The sequence below is a fragment of the Filicampus tigris genome, chromosome 15 (genome assembly GCF_054856515.1).
Source record: "Filicampus tigris isolate MCC_2025a chromosome 15, RoL_Ftig_1.0, whole genome shotgun sequence".
Taxonomy (NCBI): domain Eukaryota; kingdom Metazoa; phylum Chordata; class Actinopteri; order Syngnathiformes; family Syngnathidae; genus Filicampus; species Filicampus tigris.
The window spans coordinates 2,604,412-2,621,408 of NC_141231.1; the positions used below are offsets into that span (position 1 = coordinate 2,604,412).

General features: G+C 38.6%; 1 protein-coding gene and 1 long non-coding RNA gene across 2 annotated transcripts; both read left to right on the top strand.

Annotated features, from left to right (window-relative positions):
- The first annotated feature begins 531 nt into the window (after positions 1-531).
- cdk9 (cyclin-dependent kinase 9 (CDC2-related kinase)) lies at positions 532-8,950 on the top strand. Its single transcript, XM_086053792.1, has 8 exons — positions 532-729; positions 849-962; positions 1,329-1,410; positions 3,446-3,536; positions 3,700-3,866; positions 4,031-4,202; positions 5,696-5,844; positions 7,619-8,950. The coding sequence occupies exons 1-8, from the start codon at positions 689-691 to the stop codon at positions 7,982-7,984; spliced, it is 1,182 nt and encodes a 393-aa protein (XP_085909918.1). The 5' UTR covers positions 532-688; the 3' UTR covers positions 7,985-8,950.
- Positions 8,951-10,969: 2,019 nt separating this feature from the next.
- LOC147135140 (uncharacterized) lies at positions 10,970-15,837 on the top strand. Its single transcript, XR_015089917.1, has 6 exons — positions 10,970-11,048; positions 11,233-11,301; positions 13,997-14,138; positions 15,276-15,307; positions 15,376-15,416; positions 15,501-15,837. It is a non-coding gene; the product is annotated as an uncharacterized LOC147135140 (long non-coding RNA).
- Positions 15,838-16,997: the final 1,160 nt, after the last annotated feature.

The following is a 16,997-nucleotide window of genomic DNA, read 5'->3' on the forward strand; positions in this document are numbered from 1 at the left end:
ATCATCGTCATTACAAAATTCAGTAGGAAATTATTTTAAATAATCACAATTTTGTGCTTTTATACCTTTTACTAATTTCAGAGATTTTATGTGTAATTTGAATTCACTTGGAAAAAAACAATACATTTGGGAGATTCTTTTATCGTACCACCAGTGGTGCCGCTCAGAGAAAATCAGAGGGAGTATAATGAATTAATTATGGAATTTATAATATATCAACATTACATTCAAAATATAATGTATAGTTAAGGACAAACTTTGCATGATTACCAAATCGTTTTGTTGAATGTAAATTAAAAACTTCTTTTTTTTTCAAAACGAGTGAAGGCAGGGCGTATTTCCAAAGTCAGATGACTACTGGCTGCGTTATCACCGTTACCACTGGTGATGGTGCAGTTAAACCATTTCCACTGTATGGGATACATTTATGTCTAGATAATGCAAGAAAATAATCTGAATAATGTGTGGTTGAAATCTGCACATACTGACCCCAGCGCTAAGGATAAAAAAACGTGCTTCCCCCTTTAATATCGAATAACTTCTGTTCAGGCGAACGACTGATCCACACTTCAAACCGATAGGTGGCGGTGATGTGCGTGAACGCTGGTTTCCAACCGACAACAAAACAAAGAAGAAGGTCCCGCACTCTTCGTCGTGCGTGCTAAACAGCAAACTTGAGAAAGCAGACATGCAGCGAGAAAAAACCAATAACTCCGGCGCGGCTGAAAAGTAAGAATGCATCCACACAATACACCTATTTAATTTGTTTAATTGTAAATTTGACGTGCACTTAGGTTCGTTCAGTGTGTGTAATGTTAGCTTCATATCGAGCAACGTCTCCTCTGCAGGCCTGACCGGGAGGCCGCAATTATGTCCAAATACTACGATGGAGTTGAATTCCCTTTCTGTGACGAGTTCTCCAAATATGAAAAACTAGCAAAAATAGGACAAGGGACATTTGGGTGAGTAATAAGTGTATATACCCGAGAGAGAATGGAGGTTACATTTCATCATGTTTTACCAAGGTAATTGCTAACTATTTGTAAACAAAACAACCGTTGGCTGTATATACGTCTGCAAATATTAATCGATGGTCGCCAAGATAATATAACCTTAACCTTCACAATGAGACTTCATTTAACATACGTGTTGCACTTGTGTGTATAGTTATATTTGTGTGTGTGTGCGCGCGTGTGTCTGTGTGTTTTAAAATACCCAGCATGTTGCGTTTATAATAACAAAATACAACGGAATTAAAGTTTCACCACACAATATTTTTATGTGAGTCTGTTCGTGATCAACTTTCTCATTCATTGTGTGTTTCACAGAGAGGTGTTCAAAGCAAAACACAGACAGACTGGAAAGAAGGTTGCACTGAAGAAAGTTTTAATGGAAAATGAGAAGGAAGGGGTAAGAAGTTTTCAGACTACTTTTGGAGCTGTATTGGTCCGCGCTTTTTGAAGGAGAAACTATCATGACACAAAGTAGCCACGGCTAACATGGGTGCAGTTGTATCTTTCCACCTCCTACTGACTGACTAATTGATCGATTGATTGATTTTATTGCACATATAAACAAATTACAAGATGAAAACAAATATTGGAAGAAAGAAAATAAAAGGAAATCATCTGTAGATGACATTGATCAACTTGGTTTACATGTTCAAAGGCAGTAGGAAGAAGTATAATACTCATCTAGTACTACCCTTTGTTAACATATCTAACATATCAAGTCTAAAATGACTCCGGTAGAACTTCAGTTTACACACAGGACAGCCTTCTGCCACGGATGGCAGTTCAGTTAAATGGAAGTTTGAGTGGACAAGTAATTTAATGTTCTTTTGGCGTGATTACGGCCATCAGTAATCATTCGTTGTCTTAAAGAGATGCTACAACAGAATTATATCATACAGTCAACAAACATATTTTTTTCGCAAAAAACCCTGAATTTTTTTGCCACATTGCAGGAATTGAATACGAGTTAGAGTTTTGCGAATAATGGAGGTTAGCTTCACAAAAAATATGTTAACAGTAGGGATGGTCGATGATGGAAAACCGATTATTTTGTTTTGGATTTGAATTTATTATTTAAATGGGTGTTCATTGATTTCAAAACTTTGTATTTAGTTAACTACTAACACTCAACTACTCAAAGCTATCATCATACTCTTATACCCATTCATCCCTGTACACTGAACACTATTCTTTTTGTCAAGTACTAAATGACTTTGTAAATATCCTGTGAAATTCAAACCTCTTGCATTTTCATTCAGCTACATCCACACATTTTGATGCATTGCATCTCTGCATACATTGATGCCTTGGATGAGCATTACCATTATCTCATTATCATATTTACAGTATTTTATCTTGTTATTATCACAAGTCTTCGGACTGACTGGGCGAACCTGGGATCTAAGGGATTGTATTTCATGCCATGTCATACGGAAATGTGTTTTGGTACGACAAAAAAAGGCACAAAATCTTTGTATCATTGAATTTTGAGAAAAGGAAAATTCCTTGAATCTTTAAAATTCTTTCAATAAACTATGAACTATGAATATAAATAACTACAATATAATCACTATAAAGAAAATAAATGAGTAAAAAAGTACAATAATAACATACTAAAATAATAGCAATTGGAGGCAAAAAAAAAATACAAATATCGACTGTTCCTGCGGATTTTGCCTTCGGCGCAGTGTGGTGCCGTGTATGAATGGAGTACACATTTAGAATGAGGACAGAAGAAGTTGCGATTGAACTCTATTAAAATTTCACATATTGGAAATAATTTGTGCCTTTGAGTAGTCTTATCTTACCTGTATGTATGTGTTTCCACTGTGTTTGTGTGTGAATATTTGTTATTTGAAAAAATATTACTCTCGAAGTTGGTGCTAATTTCTATTAGCATTTGAATGGGATCACATTAATTTGATTTTCTTCGAATATAACGTTTTAAAGATCGAGAGAAGCCAAAATCAAAATTATGATTAAAATTTTGATTCATTGTCCACTGTCCAGCCATAGCGAATAGGTGAATTCGTGAAGTGAATGCCGAATCACAAATATGGAGGGATTCCCTGTCCTGCCTTTTTTTTAATTATTATTATTTTTTTTTTTTATAAATTATAATCGTGGTTTGTTTTCCTCTTGGTGCAGTTTGTTTGGTCAGGTGTTCACACAGTAATCGAGCTTTGGTGTGGATAGACTTCAATGTACATTTTTAATCTCATAACTGTGACAGACGAAGAAGGAATTAAAACCGTGTTCTGAGGCAAACCAAGATTTCACTTTCAGAAGTTTTGTGCTTTCTGAGCATCTGTGCATGAATTGCGCCGTGTATCAGTTTCATTTAATCGGACACTCCTTTTCGAAACGTATGATTGTGTGTCCAATTGACTAACCTTTGACTTTTAAAAATTGCTCTTTGGTTGCTGTTTCAGTTCCCAATCACTGCCCTGAGAGAGATAAAGATCCTGCAGCTGCTCAAACATGAGAATGTGGTGAATCTGATTGAGATCTGCAGAACCAAAGGTTGGTGTTAAATCACAGTCATCTCTTTCAAAGTATAATGTCAAGATTCTGCTATGTCTTTTTTCATATTATATTTAACTCAATTTAAAGCTGACTACTGTACTGTATTGTTTAAAGTTTGATTGCTTGGATGATGTTTGTTTGTTTGCAATCCTTCTTCCAGCTACCCAGTATAATCGATACAAAGGCAGCATCTACCTGGTGTTTGACTTCTGTGAGCATGACCTGGCTGGGCTGCTTAGCAACACAAATGTTAAGTTCACCCTGGCAGAGATCAAGAAGGTCATGCAAATGTTGCTCAATGGATTGTACTACATCCACAGAAACAAGGTAAGACAAATATCCAGTACATCTTTCAAGTTTTCTATAAATAAATATAAATAGTTGTCAAATTAAAAACCAAAAAAGAGCAAAAGTTAATTATTGCACTGACAACCAGTTCAATGATTCACCTTCCTAATAGAGTACATAATTATTATGCTGTTTGTTGTCAGATCCTTCACAGAGACATGAAGGCAGCCAATGTGCTCATCACCAGGGATGGTGTCCTGAAACTGGCTGACTTTGGTTTGGCCCGAGCTTTCAGCCTAGCCAAAAACAGCCAAGGGAACCGCTACACCAACCGCGTGGTCACACTTTGGTACAGACCTCCGGAACTGCTGCTTGGTAAGGAGTCAACGCAGGAAGATAGACTGAACTGCATATCACAGATGTAGATTATCGTGTTGGTTTGCAAACCCAGGCTCATATTAAGAAGATTGAAACAAGGGTTCAAGAAGAGCGAGAAGAGATCCAATTTATTGTGTTGCCACTGCAGAGCGTTAGGGTGATGGATGAATTTCTAAATGCTGTATGTTAGCTAGTTAGTTGGTTAGCAGGATTATCTGAAAATTGCATAAAACATAGAACTAAGGCAGGGGTGTCAAAATAATTTTTGTCGCAGGCCACATACAGTTATGGAGACTCTCACAAGGGCCATTATGACTCTGAATGCATACAAATGTATGATTGCCTTATATTATCATATACACAACATTTTGATGGATGACTAATTTTGAAATCAGAAGCCAATGAATAGTTTGTTCAACTATTTTACAATGTATTTTAAAGGAGGGGTCGTCGCTTACAAAAAAAATCCAAAATTGAACGTAAGTGTTTTTCACAGGACAGCAATGACATGTTGTGTTAACAGTGAAGACAATTTCAAAGAAACACATCAAGTCAACACACATGATTTGCCTCCGCGGGCCACATAAAATGATGTCGCGGGCCGGATCTGGCCCCCGGGCCTTGAGTTTGACACCTGTGAAATCGGGGCCAGGCCCATGTTTGCCACGTAAAAACTAGGGCTCAATGGTTTTGAAAAGTAATCTAATTGTGATTTCTGTTTTTCCCCTCAATATTGTGGTTGCGATTTAATATGGGATTATTTTTTTCAAGGTCCTCTTCCTGTGTATTTTTGGTGGGGGTCCAAAAATTTGCAATAAATCTGTTTTATAGCTAAGGCTTACGCTAAAATAAAGGCGAATTAATATAAGACACTTTATTAATCTAATCAATTACTATTGTTAACTTACTAAACACTTAGACGGGCAGTCTTTTAAGCGGTTACTAGGACACCTTCACAAAAATCTACCAAACAAGTGTGGTGTAAACATAAATCAGCCAGTCATACAAATAATCAGATTGCAACAATTATGCAAACAAATCTCTGGCTTTATCACTTCAACTTTTCATGTTTCATGAAACGATGATATGTAAACATGGACGGCCCTTCTTAAACAACACTGAAAAAAATATAAAGCCTGCTGAGCGACTGTGTTCAGTTGTTTTGTTCTCTCAAATCACAGCCTTTGCCATTTGAAAATAGCATTCTTCTACATTGCAATGTTGTTTTATACTTTTGTTAACAGTTTAAAATTGGTAGAAGTCTGGTCTCCAGAGTGTTATTCTAGATCTGTTTTCATAGCAGTCCCAAGCAAAAGTGGAAAAGAATCACGCATACATGACATGAGACGTTTATGTTTATGTTTTGGATGTCCCGGATGTTTTGAAAGCAACATGTACAAAAGTGCCTCAAGCAACCTCATCAAAACTTTTAGATCAATGCAAAATTCAACGTGCTTCACAACTCCACAGTTTTGTTTGGTATGTTCTAGGTGAGCGAGACTACGGCCCCCCAATTGACTTGTGGGGAGCAGGCTGCATCATGGCGGAGATGTGGACAAGAAGTCCCATCATGCAAGGGAACACCGAGCAGCACCAGCTCACTCTCATCAGCCAGCTTTGTGGCTCCATCACGGCTGAGGTACGTCTTCGTCATTTAACGTCACGCTAAGATATACATTGCTATGTTGATATACAAGGTTAGTTGGGACTGACCAAGCTTGTAATTGAATTCATTCATCCATCAAAAAAAAATACTAGTTTATAGTTCCTTTACGGAACTATATACAGTCAATTTTTTTCCGAATTCCACGTTCCCATGGTGACACAATTCTCCTCTTGAAAATGAATGCCATCCTGGGTCAAAAGCCATAACACTGCTCCTGAATACACTAACCAACATATGTAATTGTCATCTCAGTGGACAATCTTCACATCTACCTTAGTGTTGGAAAATTTATAAATAAGAGCTGAAAATTCAAATGTTTGTAGTAGAGGTGGGCGATATATATCGTTATCGACACGTCACATATCAAATACATTTTTTTTCTCATTCTGATTGCTGTAGTTAACACCCTTTTCTCATTCTTGCTCTAATAGTTGGCAGTGGTACACCAGTACTTACTGCAGCTCAAAATGTCACACCATTATGGAATAACAGCAGAGACATTTCAATGACATAAATATTCCCAAAAATCTATGTAAGTCTATACATAATTTTTTGTTCTTTTTTTGTTCAATATTGTCATAGAATATCATTTTGTTTTGCAGAAGCTATATTTAGTCATTTAAAGGAGATGTTGTTCATAAACGCTGTCTATCCACGATTGGTCTGTGAAGCAAGTACAGATGTAAACTATTTTTTTGTAGATTATCGTCAAATTATCATTGAGTTTTTTGAAAAAATATCGATATTTTTATTTTTTGCCGATATCGCCCACCCCTAGTTTGTGGTTTTACCTCTAACATACACATTTCTGGACCAACTCAAACCTTTCCAACTTTAAATGGTTAATCTCATTCTGATTCTTAAGTTTTCTAAAACTTTCAAAATAAAAGACTTTCCACATTATTTGACTGATTCAAAATGTTCCACCTTTAAACTGTTTGGCTCATTCATATTCCTTTTTTTTAATATTTTGAAATAAAAGGCCCAAAATGAGATTTATTTTATGTTTAGCTATAATTTCTAAATTTGTTGGCTGATTCAAACAATTCTAACTTTAAACTGTTCAGCTAATTTCTCTTATGTTTTTTTTATTTTTCGAGATTTCAAAGTAAATGCTCAAACTTACAATTTTAGAGCCATTTACCTCTAATTTCCACATTTTTGCCTCAAAGTCTTTGCAAATTCAGCTTTCGAATTTGCAAGACTCAGCAGTCCCATTCAAAATTTCCACAGAAATGTTCTCATTTTATTCATGTTTTTTTTGTTTTCAAATAAAATACAATATTGAGTTCCATTTTCCTTACTAAAAAACAACTTATGGAAGGGATTGACATTTCCTTTCATTTTAGTGGGTAAAGACGAGAGACTTATGAGTGCTTTGTGTTATGAGCGTGGTCATGCAATGAATTAAACTCGTATCTCAAGGCACCTTTGCATTTAAAAAAAACATTAAAAGAAAGAATGTATAGAAATAAGATGTGTTTTATAAAGTGTAATTAAGCCGAAAGTCACACAAACACGCACACACACTGTACTATTTGTCCCTTTAAGAGGTGTGGCCTAGTGAGTGACATCTGGAGTCAGTGTGACAGTCTGCTCCATGCTCCTTTCTAGTGTTTTCATTTTGTGTGTTTGTCCCTTGTAATAAACGGCGTTGTGATGCCTTATAACTTGAAAAACCTGTAAATTGGGGTACTTGCAAACCAAAGTACCACAGTTTTTCATTGATTGTGTGTATTTCACAAAGGTTTGGCCAGGTGTGGACAAGAAGTACGAGCTGTACCAGAAAATGGAGCTGCCCAAAGGCCAAAAGAGGAAAGTGAAAGATCGCCTCAAAGCTTACGTCAAAGACCCCTATGCTCTGGACCTGATTGACAAGCTGCTGGTCCTGGACCCGGCCCAGCGTACAGACAGCGACGATGCGCTCAACCATGACTTTTTCTGGTCTGACCCAATGCCGTCGGACTTGAAGAACATGCTTTCCACCCACAACACCTCCATGTTTGAATATCTGGCTCCTCCCCGGCGGAGAGGCCACATGCCTCAACAACCGCCCAACCAGAACAGAAACCCTGCCACCACCAGTCAGACTGAGTTTGATCGAGTGTTTTAGACAAGGATTTTTTTTTTTTTTAAGGAGCACAACTTGCTGAATGTTTGCTTTGAAAACGCAGGACAAGTGGCCTCATTTTAAGGAAAACTACTTATTCCTTGATCATGTCCAGCATGGTTGCATGATCACTTCCTGCTTTGGATGTCTCCACTGTAGGCTATGGTGACTGGTTTAAATCAGTCCAAAACCTGCACATCCTACATTTTGACATAATTTATGTTTACCAGTGAGAAAGGCCGATGCTAGCATTCCTTTCATACTTTGGATGTCTTGAACACCTTCACTGAACAGTGGCCATGTTTGAGTTTTAATGTAAAATCGGGATTGTCTTGAGTTTTTTCTTTTGTTTTTTTTAAATTCCTCACTTGTCCAGTTTTTTGGACAGAGGTAGCGTTTTGAGGGATGAAAGTGTCACTCATGGGCAACTTGACATACCCAAAATATATATTTGGACCGTGAAGGAATGTGGAAATAGTGGGTTTTGTTCTGTACAGAAATGGTCTATTTTTAATAAAATCAAAACCCTGAAATGTGTTTGGACAAATTATTTAAAAGTCACGGGGGATTTGCTATGAGATGGGAATACTGTAATCTTTCGGGAAAAAAGGGGATGTATGGAACATTTACCTAACTAAAACAGTGGTCTTTGTGTGTACATGTGTTGCATCCACACACCTTAAGAAACTGGAGTAGATGATAAAAAAAGGGCTGAGAATACTGAGTTTTGGACAAGATATGGGTACTTAAGTGACATGAAAATGCTTGGTGCCTAAACAATCAGATCAGTTAGATATTGCCAATGCATCTATATTACTATAGTGTAACCCCCCAAAATGGAAATTGTGGCTTTATAATGTAAATGTCTAGCGTTTTGTTCCAGTACAACCTGCTTTTCACCACAGAAACAAATGTTATGTACTGAACTCGTCTTATTTTTAAATTAAAAGGGACAAACTATTTCCACTAGATGGCATCATCTTGTTTCTTTACATGGCGTTCGAACGATATGCATCAACTTTGCTTTTTCTCTGGCTATTTAGGAGTGGAGACCAACACCGAAGCATACTGGTGACGCAAAGAGGGAACAGTGTGACGATGTACAACAGTGTAACTGAAATTTGCTGGCACTGATATGACGGCACTAGTGTTCTTTAACACACGCGCCCGCACAACCCATGATGATTAAACATTGGTGTCCTGTTTTAGGTCAAATATGATTACCAAAATTATATTTGGTAAATCCTAGAATAATGAGAGTGTTTTTTTTAGACTATTCTTCATTTTTCGAGTCAAAAGTTGACATACAGTAACGTTAATATGAATGGACTAACAATGCCTCTTAGCTGTCGGGAGAAGTGTAGTCACTGGCGGCCACCTTATGTTGCCACTCCCTAAGCCCGCCTAACTTGAATACTTTGATTTCTCCGAGGCGTTTTCACATTATTTTCTGTCTCTACGGCGAAAATGCCACCGTGTGTGGCATACAGTTGTAATAATAAGTCTAGAAGGAGAAAGCAACATGCACATTTTATCGCTATGAATGCAGTTTTAAAGGTTCTGTACTTCCCTGAGTGCCACTTAAAGATCCGTCCATATCAGTTGCCAGAACCATTAACGGTGAAATCAAAGCAAAGCTCATCGGGACAAAATTGCGGAATGTAAACCTAACCTCTGTTAATCACAATTCACGATGCTGGTCTGAATGGTCGATGCAAACAGAAAAGTTTGTTCTTTGAGAGGTTCTTATTACTCCATCCAGGGATCCTAGCATAAAACACGGACTGATAACAGTGTTTTGAGTGAAAAAATAACACCAGTTGTCAGCAACCTTAGCAACATAAGATGTTTACCAGATAGCCACGAGGGGCTATCTTATTGATAGTCCATTAATACATTCCCCAGTGGGAGGAAACCCAAATGATGATGGTATGTCTTCGAAAGCTGACAGATTTATTGACAACGTGAGTTAGAGACACACGTGGATATATTTGAAGTCGCACTTGACTTAACAGAAACTGATTGTGTTTCCTTGTGTCATCCATCACACCAGCCAGGAAGGTTTCTGTGTCCCAGGAATGAACATGTGCATACGAACCCAAGAACAAAAGCATAAGACCTTGTGGATATGCGGGATGAAGATGGGAACAGTACTGTATGTCATTATTCACAGTTAAACCATTACTGTAAAAGCTAAAAGGCCACTCTGCCAGCAATAAGCCATTACTCCAAATGAAGTATCACAAAACCATCTTACAGTTTGCAAATGCACACAGGGACTAGTAACTTATTTTTTGGAGACATGACCTGTGGTGTGACGAAACTAAAACTGCACCGTTTGGCCATAGTGAGCATTGTTACATTTGGAAGAAAAAGGGGGAAGCTTGCAGGCCTGAGAACACCATCTCAACTGTGAAATACAGGGGTTGCAGCATCATGTTGTGGGTTGTTTTGCAACAGGAGGTCCTTGTGAAATTCACAAAACAGATGACCTCAGGAGGAAAGATTAAGAACATTGTGTGTAAATACTGAAGCAATATCTGAAGGCATCAGCAAGGAAGTGAAAGATTTGGCACGAATAGATCTTCCAACTCGGTGGGAAAATGGCACAATATTAGACCTAGCTGGCCATTATTTTTTTTAATCCCAATTATTTGGTAACACGTTTCAATTATTGCTAAAATTGTTAAAGTCAAGTCAACCCAAATATTGTCTTTACAAGATAATTTTCTATGCAGCCCCACAAGTCTAAACACGCCATTCTGATTAATATTGCGTTTGTGGAATATGAGTTAAGCAGTAAAATCCACCCATTTTTGTCCATCGCAAAGGCCGGTCATTTTGCCACTTGCTGTCGACTGAAAATGACATCACAGTTGCTCAGAGCTAAGGTAACAACCAATCACGGCTCAGCTCCAGAAAACAGGTGAACCGTTATTGGTCGTAACCTGAGGAAATGTGATGTCATTTCCAGTCAACAGAATTGACAAAATGGCCGCCCCTTGAGCTGGATAAAACCAGGCGGATTTTGCTGCTTAACTCATATTCCACAAACTCAATATTCCCGGTAATCAGAATGCCATGTTTTGCCTCCTGAAGGCGCATAGAACATATTATTGCAAAGATTTTTTTTTAGATTTTTGTTTAAATACTGCCCTAATCTATTGCGTGATTGATTGTAGGGGGAAGTGTTTGTCTTTTTGATACAGTGTATGTTAACTTCAGGTTTCAACTGTGTACAATTCCACTAGGTGACAGTATTGCTCTGCAACACCTTCCTGGTCTCTCTCTCCATTACCTGTCTATCAGCAATCTTCAGGGTGAGTAGCTTTATCTATTTTAGTTGCTTTGCACAGTGGTTAACTCCTCGTTATCCTTATATAATTGTTGTTAAAGCACAAGTCAACCCAAACATATTTTTTGGAAGAATATGTTCCCAGCAGGCCCACTAGTTGAAAAACGGCAGTCTGATTAATTTTGCATTTGTGGAATATAAATTAAGCGGCAAAATGCACTCGTTTTTAGCCATCTCTGAAGGCGGCCATTTTGTCTTCTGTCAACTGAAAATGACATCACAAATGCTCACAACGACCAATCACGGCTGACCTGTTGTCTGAATCTGAGCCATGATTGGTTGTTGTGAGCAGTTGTGATGTAATTTTCAGTCGACAGAAGACAAAATAGCCGCCCCCAGAGATGGCGAAAAACGAGTGGAATTAACACTTATTCCACAAACGCAATATTTATCAGAACGCCCTCTTTCAACTAGTGGACCTTCTGGGAACATATTCTTGAAAAAAATATGTTTGGGTTGACTTCCGCTTTAAGCTATTACTATAAACATAGTTAAGGTTTTATGATGGAGTAAATGTAAGGTTTTGAACGATTTGGAAGTCGACCATCAGATTTCTTTTGTGTCACCTTTACTTTTTGCTACATCCAGTTGCGTATTGAAATGCATACTCTGCATTTGGAACTTCCTAGGCTCCAAATAAAAAGATGAAGTATTATTTCTCTTAAAAATAAAAGTAATGCATTTTTGTTCAGGCCTAGGCCGTTGAGTTCACTCAATCAAAATGAATGAATTGTGGTTTCCTCAATGGGAAAACTTTAGATGACGATCGGTAGATTTTGGGTGGTCACAATTATAAATATAGATGTTTTGAAAGTTTGCATTCAGATCAATTATATATTTATTTAAATATGCAGTTCATATAAATAATGTGGCAGAGTGACAATGGGTCTAGGAATGCTGTATCCATGTGAAAATGGCAGGAAAATCACAAATTTGTCACATCACAAAATGAAATGTTCCTCTAGGTGTGGGGGTGGCCAGAGAGTGACAAGGGTTGGCCATGGCCACCCCTGGCCACCACGTAGCTCCGCCCCTGATAGCATGGTGGAAATTCAGTGTGCTATGACATGTGAAGGACACAGGACATTGGCGGGACTATATCATTACCATCCAGCAAAGTACAGAGAAACCTCAGTTTAATATGTTACGTTCCTACAGCACTGACAACCCATTTTTTGTCCGAACATATATCACAAACCTATTTTGATAGGTTGGACACAGAAAGAGGTGTAAACAAGTTCATCATGCACCTTTTGTGACCACAGTACACCATAAGTGAAGTCTGTGGGACCATCTTTACACACCACCAAGGACACTTGATATTTGTACGACTGTATATGGTACATATAATTACACTCTTCAGCATGATCAAAGTGCTACAAGAGGGCTACCTTCTTAGATGCAGGAATAGTTAGCTTGTGAGGTATTAATACTTAGTCAATGTTCATGGTATATTATTGGCTATAATTACTGTAACACCCAGCACTTGTAATGTAATTTTATAAATTAAATGTTACGCAGGCCTAATATAATATAAATGTAATACACATTTTTTTTACAGAAATATATGAGAGTACCTGAAGAATACACGCATACATGTATTCAGATGAAATTCAATGTCTCAGTGTACAGTATTATGGTTTTTGGCATGCTCAAGGCTGTCTGTATTTAGATCAGTTCCCGCTGTTCAAGCTCCTTCACACACTCAGCTCAGATAAGTGCAGGCACCTGACAGCAGCCTTGGAACCCTTGCTGTGTCTCCTCAAACCATCAACAAAAAGACAGACTTGTAAGATCCATCTAATTGTATTCACCTCATCACTAAGAGGAATTGCCACTACACAAGTTTACTGTTAGGAGTGAATCCCCTTGGTTGAATGGGAGACTGAGACAAAGATGATTTATCATGCTGGCTTCAAGCAGTCTCTTTCAGCTCTTTTAGCCCTATTTCAGGGATAAGCAACTGTCATATTGAGTTGCCCCATGGTTAAATTTTTCATTTTTACAACCCCCATAAAATTCTTTAAAAAATGTTGATATACAATATACATTTTACACAAAAAAGGAAATGGGGAGAAAAGTCCTGGAAAAAATGGGAAGAAATCCAAAGTATGAAAAATATTGAATAGAGAACAAAAACATCACAAATACGCAAATCCACAGTTGTCGAACTGCGACAATGCAGGGGTCCAACTGACGTGAAGTTGTAATAAAAATTCTTAAAACAAAATGCCATTGAGAATGAACGCTTTGGTTACAAGTGAATGCTTACATTTGGACTCAAATGGCAAATAGATGGGGAAAAATATATATTACAACAAAAATGTTTTGGAAGGCAGCACACTGGACTCATGGTTTACACATTTGCTTCACAGCCTGGGGTTCTGCAGATTGCATTCGATGTTTTTGCAAATTCCTGCCAAAGCAGCAAATGCAATCAGATCAATACCTCTTTCTCTTGTGCTTTCAAGCAAATACATTTGTTACTCCTTACTGACCGAGGCTTGTCTATACTGTAGTCAGTCAGTCAGTGGGCAATAAAGTCACTTTAATATGACTTCTACTGCCTGCCATGAATCGCCTCAGCTCTCTCTCCTCACTCTGTGTGAACTGTCAAACTAAAGCTCGACTCAAATGATGGATTGCTCTTTTAATTCTAGCGCTCCACCACTGTCACATCCATAGAGAAAGAAGCTGACAGCAACGACAACAACTAACATAAATTACAGAGCGCTCCAGTGGACAGATGGGCCTCCGACAGCATCCTGCATACAAATGGATTCCAACTCCTCTATGTCATAGGTACTGCACTCTTTATCTGCATAGATAAGAGGTTGGAGCAAAGTGATGCTGTCAGCTGTGCCAAGTGTGTGTCACAGGAGTTTCAACTTGGAAATGATTCCAAAAGGCTTGTGGTGTCTTTTTTGTGATACATTTGGTTTTGCGTGGGGGACATGCAAATTTGGGCTAAATGTCTCTTCTCCTTCCCCGAAATATGAGGATCCCTCATAGAAATTTATGGTGGCCCTGAAGTGCAAAATACCACAACAAATAATGTAATGTAATGTAATATAATATAATATAATATAATATAATATAATATAATATAATATAATATAATATAATATAATATAATATAATATAGGCAGCACGGTGGTCGACTGGTTAGCACGTCCGCCTCACAGTTCAGAGGTCGTGGGTTCGATCCCGGCCCCGGCCTCCCTGTGTGGAGTTTGCATGTTCTCCCCGTGCTTGCGTGGGTTTTCTCCGGGTACTCCGGTTTCCTCCCACATTCCAAAAACATGCATGGTAAGTTGATTGGATACTCTAAATTGCCCCTAGGTGTGATTGTGAGTGCGGATGTTTGTCTCTGTGTGCCCTGCGATTGGCTGGCAACCAGTTCAGGGTGTCCCCCGCCTACTGCCCAAAGACAGCTGGGATAGGCTCCAGCACGCCCCGCGACCCTTGTGAGGAGAAGCGGTACAGATAATGGATGGATAATATAATATAATATAATATAATATAATATAGGCGGCACGGTGGTCGACTGGTTAGCACGTCCACCTCACAGTTCAGAGGTCGTGGGTTGGATCCCGGCTCCGGCCTCCCTGTGTGGAGTTTGCATGTTCTCCCCGTGCCTGCCTGGGTTTACTCCGGTTTCCTCCCACATTCCAAAAACATGCAAGGTATTTGTCAGTCCCAGGTCAGATCAAAAAGCCAACAAATGGAAATGTGTCTTCAAACGGGTTTTAAAAATGGACAGAGAGGGGGCTTGCCTCCATCCAATGGAAGGTCATTCCACAGAGAAGGACCAGCGATAGAGAAGGCTCAATCCCCTCTGAGGCTCTCCTTAAGAAGCCTTACTCAATATTTAGACCCTGTATTGACTATAGGAACAGTCACTGGTATTGCTAAAGTACGCCTGTATCCTCTCCCCAGTATGGAGGACTGCATCGACTTGGCTCAGCTAGGTACGTTAGCAAATTTGATCTTCTAAAGGGATATTGTCAGTTAAATCTTTTCAATTTATTATTTGAAGGGATTGTGCATGTTGATAAACATCAGGAACAAAATACAGAGGTAAACAAGCCAGATGATAGCCTTTCTAGTAGAGCTTTTGAGACTGCTGCCTTTATACACCTTCTGGACTGTTTTCTTCCATAGTGATGCCTTTCGGGTTGCGGAATGCTCCATCCACCTTCCAGAGAATAATGAATCTGATTGTGTCCAGCCTGGAAGGGTGTGATGTGTACCTCGATGTTGTTGTCATTTATCCGAGCTCTTTAGGGAAGCATGTCCAACATGTACGGGTCAGATAATCAACAAGGTCCGCAGAAGACGATCCTGATCATTGTATCAGGTGTGTTGCAGCAGGGGGGATGGTAAAAATCCAGGAAACCGGCCCCCGAGGAACAGAATTGAAGACCCCTGGTCTACGCCGTATGAGAGCAGACCCAGTCACGATCTGTAAAAACTGACTGAACAACGTTTTTTAATAATTGTACCCCTCCCACATTCAACACATTTAATGTACTGTATTGCTTGGCACCTGTTTTTCCTCACTTGAATAGCTCTCCAAATAAAAGAAAAATCGTGTTTTATTTAAGCAGTTTATTTCTTTCCCTTAGTTGAAGTTATCAATAAAACAAAAGATATTAGATGTTAGGTTATATGATATACGTATTTAAAAAAAATGCTCAACCAAACCATATAATTTTGTCCAACAACGGTGTGCTAATTCAATGCAAAATGCAAACCCTACAGACAGACTAATAGAAATGAGCATGGATGTTAAAGTCATTATAAATCTTCAGGCCACTGCTAATGATAACACATGGAGCAGCAACACCTACAAACAGCATACAACACTACTTACATTCAATTATTCTCTCCTCTCTGTCGGAACAGCCACAATTACCGGAGCTCAGTTGGTGACCTTCTCTGCCTCTTATTGCTGTTAATTATACCGCATCTCATCCAGTAAAGCTCAGCGCTGCCCGGCATGCTAAGGTGCAAGTGGTACTACACCGAAGGTGAGCCATCTAAATTCAGACTTTCCTCTATATATATATATATATATATATATATATATATATATATATATATAGAGAGAGAGAGAGAGAGAGAGAGAGAGAGAGAGAGAGAGAGAGAGAGAGCGATATAGATATAGATATAGATATAGATATAGATATATAGACATAGATATTTATATATATAAAACCTGTAAAAATTATATATATATAACCTGTAAAAATGATTGCTAAAAATCTGCATTATGCCGGGGGCCTGAATAATGAACCGTAATATAGCCAGGGTATACAATATATTCAGGCTACTTTGTTCTTGACAAGTTACTTTTGGGAGCCATGGAGGCCGAGCCAGTCAGGTGAGAAATATTGTTTTTTTTGTTTTGTTTTTTTTGCTTGGTGAATCACTCCATCACTCTTCCCTCGCTTTCTTTCCCGGTTCCCTCCTTCGCCAACCCTCTGAGTCAGCCAACGGCGTTTATATGTGGCTGATGGCAACCGGCGTGCAGGGCAGCACACATGAAAGGGGTCCTGTCAGTCAATTTGAGACGACCATATGTGTGCCTGCATGAGCTCTGTGCCAGCAGCAGGCTGCCTCTGCCAGAAGACATTAGGGAAGCAGCAGGGTGTCATT

Bases quoted from the DNA above. Each gene is read 5' to 3' on its own strand.
- cdk9 (XM_086053792.1), top strand. From the start codon at position 689: ATGCAGCGAGAAAAAACCAATAACTCCGGCGCGGCTGAAAA. The intron at 1,411-3,445 runs GTAAGAAGTTTT...TTGCTGTTTCAG, and splicing joins TGGAAAATGAGAAGGAAGGG to TTCCCAATCACTGCCCTGAG. The intron at 5,845-7,618 runs GTACGTCTTCGT...TATTTCACAAAG, and splicing joins GTGGCTCCATCACGGCTGAG to GTTTGGCCAGGTGTGGACAA.